The sequence below is a fragment of the Castanea sativa genome, chromosome 8 (genome assembly GCF_040712315.1).
Source record: "Castanea sativa cultivar Marrone di Chiusa Pesio chromosome 8, ASM4071231v1".
NCBI lineage: Eukaryota > Viridiplantae > Streptophyta > Magnoliopsida > Fagales > Fagaceae > Castanea > Castanea sativa.
In genome coordinates this window covers 19,595,687-19,604,138 of record NC_134020.1, presented here as the reverse complement: position 1 = coordinate 19,604,138, position 8,452 = coordinate 19,595,687, and the positions used below count along the sequence as shown (strand labels likewise).

Genomic DNA, 8,452 nt, shown 5'->3' with positions numbered 1-8,452 from the left:
AAAATACAATTGATAAGATACATTGATCGAATCTGCTAAGCAATTGAGCTTAGCCGTTCTGTCAAACCATAAAATTTGTTGCCAAAATGACTATTAACAAATTGATAAACACAATAAATTAATCACGTCTCTTTTGTCCACGAGGTATACTATATTTTCTATAACCAAGTGAATAACTTAAACCTTTTTTTCAATGGAGTTAAACTATAAAATTTACGATCTTATTTGTAGCCTTGAACAAATGAATCTAGACTCTATATGTTGATTGATTATATATGTTGTAGATATTTATGTCCCAAAAGTTTCAAATCAATTGTAGGTCCATATAAGTAGAACACGTGAACTTTTTCTTTTTTTGAGAAATTAATTATGAGTTAGTAAAAGATTAGCTTAAAGTTATCTAATATATAATATATAAACTCTTTATTGTATTCAATGTAAACACAAGTTCTATAGTCAAGATTAAAAAACCTTCTCCCCTCTTCCTATGTGTGTGTGTTAAAAATACTTAGAATTCTCAAAAGAAAAAATAGTGAGTTAATCCCTCATTGAAAAATGAGTGTGAATAAAAGAAGTTTAAAGCTTGAGTTATGTATCTAAAAGTTATGTCATTTTTTTTTAAAAATCTTCTCTTCTCTCAAAAAAAAAAAAAATTCTATAGTCAAGATGTAGCCGTGAATTAATTCACAAATGTAGCCGTCAAACTAATTATGAATTGTTACGGCGAGATTTAATGGTAGCCGCCGCTATATTTACTTTAAAAGGCAAAACGACAATGGTAGTACACAACGAAACAAAGCTACAAAAGCCTAAAATCTCTGCTAGGTGTGAGAGGAAAAAAAATAGTGAGTAAACTAAATTGTCGCGTGGAAGAGGTGGACTAAACTAACTGAATAGTTCATTTCAGGTACGAACCCAAACCCTAGCTCCTTGTTTACTGTCTACGGATTTCGATTATGGGTTGCTCCTAAACTAGTTGTAAATTATCCAATTGCTTTTTAGAGAGAGCTGACCATTTCACCAAGAGAAATGGTGAAATCCCAATAAGTTCATTTGTTGGAAATTTTCTCTTTCAATGAATATAATATAAGCTATTGCTCAATAAGCTTAATGAACCCAAACCCAATTATAAAGTAGCTGTAAAAACCATAAAATGGAAGTACTTTGAATTTGCTTGATCTGTTGTGTTGTCTATTATCAAACGGTTGCTGTTGCTAGTTCTTTTAACAATCTCTCTCAGGAAAGGAAACTGAATGGGAATCTAACCAATTAGGCCCAACCATGTAGATAATGTATAGGTTAAGGGATTTTGATAATCCATGATACCATAGCTCACCAGGTTTGGTTTCTGTTGAAGCTCTAGTACCTACACTCCACTCAGTTTCTAGTGCTATAGAAAGCATTGAGATAGCCTGTGATTGATGTTGATGATCAAAATTTATTTCATGGGAGTCTTTGATCATACTGTAAACGTGGATGCAGTTGACAACTGTTGGGTTTTTACGTTGACCCAATTTTGCGCCCTGCCCAGATTTTGTGCACAGAAAAGTTTTAGCAAGCCTGGTGTTGCTGACTTGTACCTCTCTCATCATTTTAGAATCATTAAAAAGACATAGGAAAAAATTCTTTGGGATTTAAGATATCTATTTTATAGACGTCTCTCTCTCTCTCTCTCTCTCACAACAAACAAGACTTTGTCCAACCTTAAACCTAAGCTCTTTTTCCTTTATCCCCACAGATTGTGAAACTTCTAGATTGCAATCAGCTTTTTCCCCCCCTCTAATTTTTTTGTGAAATTTAATTTCTTCAATTTGTTGATTCAATTTTGCTCATGTCTATCTTATTTTGATTCTAGATATATGCCCATTTTTGTAGGTTTCAGAACTATGAACTGGATTCAGCGCAAACTCTATCTTTACAATGTTACTTTTGGGCTCTACATGTTGGATTGGTGGGAGCGTTATCTTTTCAGTATCCTCCATTGCACCATTCTCCTTAAGGATCCAATCTCCTTGATATATGTCTCTAATACCTTATGTCATGGATATTGTTATTTTACATACTATTTTGACATTTGTGAAGCCAATTATGAGCTAAACAAATAGTAGTATAATTTTGTTTTGAGTCAAAATTCAAAACTAAGAGTTAAGGTTAATTTACAGAGTTAATAACTACTGTTGGTTTTATCTGCCACCATTCCATCGTCAACCAGCACTTGTGAATTCCTAAATTGTACCAGATACTTTGATCATCATGTTGATGTGGTTCATTCTTTACAATGGATCACGATATGTAACTGAGTTCTGCAAGAGGTAACTTAAGAACCTTTATTTTTTCTCATGAAGCGATAACTTATATAGCATTTTATTATTGGATATAGTCACTATGTACTTTGTGACGCACTTTTGGACAAGTAAGGATATGAAATATTTTCCATATCATTACTTAGGGGTGTAAGGAATACAGCTTATACTTTAAGCTACACTTTTGAGATATTGGAAAGAGATGGAATTTGTACTAAAACAATCCATTTTTTGATGAACGAAATTTTATAGCACCTCTGCATGCATTCATTTTATACATGGAGATCTCAAAATAACTGCTTCTGAATGGTTCTGCATGTCAAAGTGTTTGGTCATGGGTCCTTTTTGTGTGCTGCTTGTCATGCACATGCATGTGGCATATTTGCCTACCTTTGTTTTCATACATGCTTGAAAGAGCTGATTGCCAAAATTAAAAAAGGAACTTGCAGGTTGTAATTTTAATTGTAGATTGGAGACAATGTTTGGCTGCTTTGTACTGGTATTGTTGCAACGAATAAAACGATGGTGGGATTTGGGCCTTGTTTTCTGGCCTGAACCACAATGTGGTATGTTCTGTTATTAGTCGGCCGACTCAACCCACAATCAGTGTGTATTGTTAATCTACTGCCTGTAGAGCTAATCCTCAATTCTTTTTCTTTTGTTTTTTTATTTTTATTGGCTGACTTGTGTCTGCTATTGAGTCATTGAACCCCATGTTGGAGATTTCTAAATCTCTCTGTCTCTAAAGTAATCTAGTTTACTTATAAATTATGTAAAAAACAAGTGCATTTTCTTAATTTTTCTGTAACTTTTATATCAGGCTTCTAGGGTGAGGACCTGAACTGGAATCAACTTGAAGGATGACAAACAAGGATGTATTGTGGAAGATTTAATGTTGCTGCAGCATATCCCACTCTGATTGGAATCACTTGGGAGTATCTTAAGTTGTAAAGACAACCGTGTATGTCCTCAATGTACTTAATAAAACAAAAAAACTATCCTTTATGTATTTTACACCCTTGTCATAAGGATTTCAGACCATTTTCTATTGTTTTATAGCAGTTTCCCTCTCATAAGGATTTTTAACCGGTTTAGATTGTTGAAAATGTTCTCATGAATAATATTCTTTATTTTTGGTCACTGAATGAAAATACTTCTTTAGGAAAGTGGAAAACAAGCATACATGCATCAACAACAGAAGCATTCCTCCCCAACATTCAGCAACTGAAAATGGGAGCCTATCTACCAAGAGGGAACCTTCAAATTTCAAACTAAAGGCTCACTTAGTCATTTGATGACAGCTTTATTGGCTTCCCTATAACACCGAGAAAAATTACACAAAACAAACTCTTTCACCAGGTTGAATACATCCTCCAAAATAATCTGCAGAAACCATGGTCGCTTGAGGGATATCTGCTGTGTTCAAATTTGCGAGTTGAGGGATATCTGCTGTGTTCAATTTTGCGAGCTAAAATGGACACAACCCGCATAATCTCTATCAGGTTTGTTCCACGAGACCACTCGGTTCTGCTGAAACCACTGTTGTAGTAAATAGTAATGCCCCAATATATAGCTTTTCTTCTCAACTTATATATATTTGTAAGACTGTTTGTTTTCTCCTCCCTAATCCTCTGGCATCTGCCCGGATATTTTCTCTAGTTGCATTTGTCTTTCTTGACTTTCTTCCCAAAAGAAAATGAAGAAAAGCGAAGACCAGGAAAGACCAAACTAGCATTGATCAATATATATTTTTGAGATGTAGCATTAATCAATATTGTTAACGCTTTTCGCAATGCCTCAGCCAAAATATAAAAGCATAAATTTAATAGATAGACCATGAAAGTTGAAATATTATTATTTGAACTTCGAAACACTTACAATAAAACTTTGAGTTGCAAGCTTGGAGTCGATCTAGAATTGAAGGTGAGGAAATGAGAGAGAAAGAAAGAAGGAAGGTTATAAGAGATTTTATTTAGAAAATATTGTCCTGTCTTCTTTCTAGGAGAAATACACTTCTTATTTATTTCTTGGAACTCTCTGTAATATTCATGGTCATTGCTTGTCTTGTTGACTTCTTTAGACTTTGTTGTCATCATTTTGTCTTTAATTTCCTTTTGGTCATGAGAGGCATGATTATCTTTTTGAATCACTTTTAAAGTTACTGTTGACACTATGTTTTGTTTTTGCTCTTTGATAACTTGATCTTTGAATCATTTTGGATGGATGTTTTATTTTTAATCGGTGAATGCATAGCTTACATTTTCAACTTTACTAGATTCTTTTTGCTTTTATACTATAATCTATTAAAAGAACTCGATTAATCGCAAAATATGAAGAGAAATAAGTACATAATGGCAATCTGTTCTTTGATCTATTCAACAACCCTCCGAGATGGGCTTCTACTAGCCGAAGACCTTGGAATTGTTAACTTAATTGTTGAGCTTGACTCCAGTGTAGTGGTTCAAATTTACACTTAATTCCTCATTCAAGGCTCTTATGGAAAACCATCGGATGTGGTGGAATAATTGCTGGCCCTTAATACGGTCCAACACATTTGTAACATCCTAACTTCTTCTTCTTCTTCTTTTTTCTTTTTTTTTGCTCTTGATGATAGCTCTTTATCATCAGACCAAGACACCAATCAATTAACTTATGGCATTCGCTCCTGATGATAGCTCTTTATCATCAAACCAAGACACCAATCAATTTTTGGTGTAGGCGGGGATTGAACTCCAGATCTCTTATACAACCATCAGAGATTTTACTAGTTGAGCTAACTGAAACTTACGTTACATACTAACTTATTAATATCTAATCAACTATCTCCTTATTTAGCCACACAAAAAAAAAAAAAGTAATTTGCTCCAAGGTGGCAAGGACCAAGTACTTATTTTGATTCTTCCAAAAAAAAAGAAGTTCTTATTTTGATGGACTATACTTCCAGTTGCCTGGAATTTTCTTTTAGCCCGTCTTTAATCAAATTTTGAAGGTTGTGTTGTGTAAGGTTGTAGTGGTACAGCATGAAGATTTGGTAAATTTAAAGACGCTAATTTCACTCCTTATTTTGTCCAATTCTATTCTTCTTCTTCTTTTTCTTCTTCTTTTTTTTTTTTTTAAAAAATTATTATTTAGAGTGTCCAATTCTATTGTATATTTGTATTCTTAAAAAGTTCAAAACCAAAAAACCTCTACCTCTACTTCCAGTGGCCCAAATGGGCCAGCTTAAATGGGCACCTAAAGTGAATAAGTTGGACTGGGATTTTCAATTACGGACGCCCTTCCTTTTTGTATAAAGCTCAAGTTTGTCAAAATGAATTTTAATTGAAGAGAGTTTTGTTGGATAAAACTTACATCCATACCAATTTTTGGACGAATTAAGTGTCTGATTTGGCAAAGATTATTTTTGCCAACTTATTTTACTATTCAGCTTATTTTTGCCATTATTTATGAGTTTCACTGCACTTTTTAGTACTATTTATAGGTCTCACTGTACTATTTTAACTAATTTTTACTTTTATCTATAGTACCTTCAGCAAAAAGTTTCTAATTTTAACAATATAAGTGGATCACAAACCGACCCTAAGTTATGTTTAATACTTCCATCAAACCCATTTGACTCATGCTCTGCACATGTTTCTAGTACATAGGTCTCAAAACCGTAGCCAGACTCTGTTAATTGCTTTTATTGATGCATATGCAATTGACTTGAGCACGACACAAATCCTGGAGGGGGCGTGCGGGGGGTTGGGTGGGCCAGTGGGGAATCCAGGAGAGGGGGGGAATAAACAAAAAGGCACATAAAAATAAAAATAAAAATAAAAGGGTAGACAAAACATAAGAAGGAGGAGCAATCGGCGATGTGGAATATTTGCCACTTGTTTTTTTTTTAGTAGTTTTTTGTACAGGCCAATGTTTTTTTGGGCTAAAAATGCTTGAACTTCAGCCAATACGTCTGATATAGTCTGCTTTCTTTAATATTTTTAATGGTACATTTCAGGGGGGGTTTTCTATATCGGTTCATCTACCAATACAAGCTACAAAATTACAAAAAATAAATGCGAAAATACTATTTTGGTTCCTACATTTTGAAACCATTGTCAATTTGGCTCCTACATTTTGGTAGCAATCAATATGGTCCTTGTTATTTTCAACTTCCAGTCAATTTGATACCTATTGTTAACTCATTAACGAAAAATGTTTAGATGACAAACAATTTGCATGATTGGCGACATATGGCTAACATAATAATATTAACCAAATAATTTAACATCAAAAATTCACATAAGCATTTTAATGAAAAATTAAAAAAAAAAAGGACATGTCAGATAAACAAAATCTAAAATAAAAATTAAAAGAAAAAAATTAAAGAATTTTTTTTTTGTTGTAAATCCTCAATTTCTTCTATTTTCTTTTGTATTCTTGCACTTTCTTAGATACCAAACACAGTACCCAGCAACACAACAATCACAAAAAATTCCTCTATATCTTGAACAAATACCAAACACAGAAAACGTAAAGAAACTGCAAAAAACTTGTATAAGAAATAATTCAATAAAATTGTCCAAGCTATGAAAAGACTCATTCCTTAAAACCCAAGCACCGAAAAGATTCAATACAAACTATATAGTACATTATTGAATATTCTGAAGTTGACCCAAATCCTAAAGCATTAAATTGAAACAATTTGAGAAAAGTTTCGATTTTTGTAACGTTACTGGTCTCACTCCAAATAACAGAAGTCATAGAATCATTCCCAATGCCTTGCACTTCGATTAGACAATGCACACCAACAGACAGCCCGAATCAAATTCAAATGGCTTTTTTCCTTCAAATTCTTTGCATCAACGAAATCCACAATGGAGGTTGATTCGCCTTTGTCCTCAGCCCAAGCATGTCGCACCGCCACAGTTTAGCCTTGTTTAATTGTTGGGTTTTCTTGCCATCGTTTGCGGCTGCAACAATCTGAAGTTGCCCTTTCTCTCTTTGACTTTGGGGTGAGGGTTTGTGCAAGTGATGTGGATTTTGTTTTGTTAGGTTGTACTTAAGAATTTGGGTGCATGGTAAGGGGCCAGGGTGAATCTATGTAGCCTAATATTATTGTTTTTCCAGATTGTTGTGTTTCTGGGTAAGCTTTTGGTAGCTAAGAAACTGGAAGAGTACAAAAGAAATCTAAAAAAACTGAGAAATTTTGTTTTGAATTCTTCTTCTTTTTTCAATTAATTTTTTCAGATTTTTTTATTTGACATGGCTTTTTTTATCTTTAAAATGCTTGTGTGGATTATGTTTAATTATTGAGAAATTTTATGTCCACAACATTTTCACAACATTTTTACAACAAATCCCAAGTGGCAGGTTGTTACTAGTTATTATTATTGGGGCAAAAAAGTAATCTTTTTGTTAGGATCAAATTTGAACTAATAACAACTAACCATCTATGATTTGTTATGAAAATGTTGTGGATGTAGCATCTCTCTTAGTTATTTGATTTATATTATTATGTTAGCCACGTGTACATCAATAATACAAACCGCTTGTCACCTAAGTATTTTTCGTTAGTGAGTTAACGGTAAAGACTAAATTGACTGGAAGTTGAAAATAACAAAAACCATGTTGACTGCTACTAAAATGTAGGGACCAAAATGATATTTCCGCCAAAAATAAATGGGTTGCAAGCTTGTGAAAGCTTTCACATTTAGCAACCCCATTTAACTAATATCTTCTTTTTATGGTTGACCACTTGTTTTAAAGGGAATTGACATGTGTTGTTAATTCAATAAACAATGCCTTTGTGATGAGTTTGAAAGAATGATGAGGAATTTTTGGTGGGGGCAAAAAAATCAAGAGTCGAAAATCGCTTGGATTAGTTGGAGAAAGATGTGCAAGCCAAAATCTCTTGGGGGTTTGGGGTTTCGAAATTTGCAAGCTTTCAGTCTTGCCCTTCTAGCTAAGCAAGCTTGAAGAATTCTCACAAATCCAAGTTCACAGGCAGCTCGCATTCTCAAGGCAAAATACTTTCCCTATTGTAATGTGCTTAATGCTAGCTTAGGTAGCAAACCCTCCTATACCTGGAGGAGTATTATAATAGCTTTGAGGTCCTTAGAATGGGCACTCACTAGAGAGTTGGGAATGGTCGAAGGATATTTATCTGG

The 8,452-nt window shown here is 33.7% G+C and overlaps 1 protein-coding gene across 3 annotated transcripts; it reads left to right on the top strand.

The window, feature by feature from the left end:
• Positions 1-794: 794 nt before the first annotated feature.
• On the top strand, positions 795-4,346 carry LOC142606658 (uncharacterized). 3 transcript variants are annotated; one of them, XR_012839143.1, is made up of 4 exons: positions 1,905-1,971; positions 2,240-2,312; positions 3,124-3,264; positions 3,466-4,346. XR_012839143.1 is itself a non-coding variant. In XM_075777984.1 (3 exons), the coding sequence occupies exons 2-3, from the start codon at positions 1,887-1,889 to the stop codon at positions 2,314-2,316; spliced, it is 162 nt and encodes a 53-aa protein (XP_075634099.1). In that variant the 5' UTR covers positions 795-907; positions 1,876-1,886. The 3 variants fall into 3 exon arrangements, 1 of the variants encoding a protein (XP_075634099.1); XM_075777984.1 differs by lacking the exons at positions 3,124-3,264; positions 3,466-4,346 and adding an exon at positions 795-907 and having other exon boundaries at positions 1,876-1,971; positions 2,240-2,316; XR_012839142.1 differs by lacking the exon at positions 3,466-4,346 and having other exon boundaries at positions 3,124-3,443.
• The last annotated feature ends 4,106 nt before the right edge of the window (positions 4,347-8,452 follow it).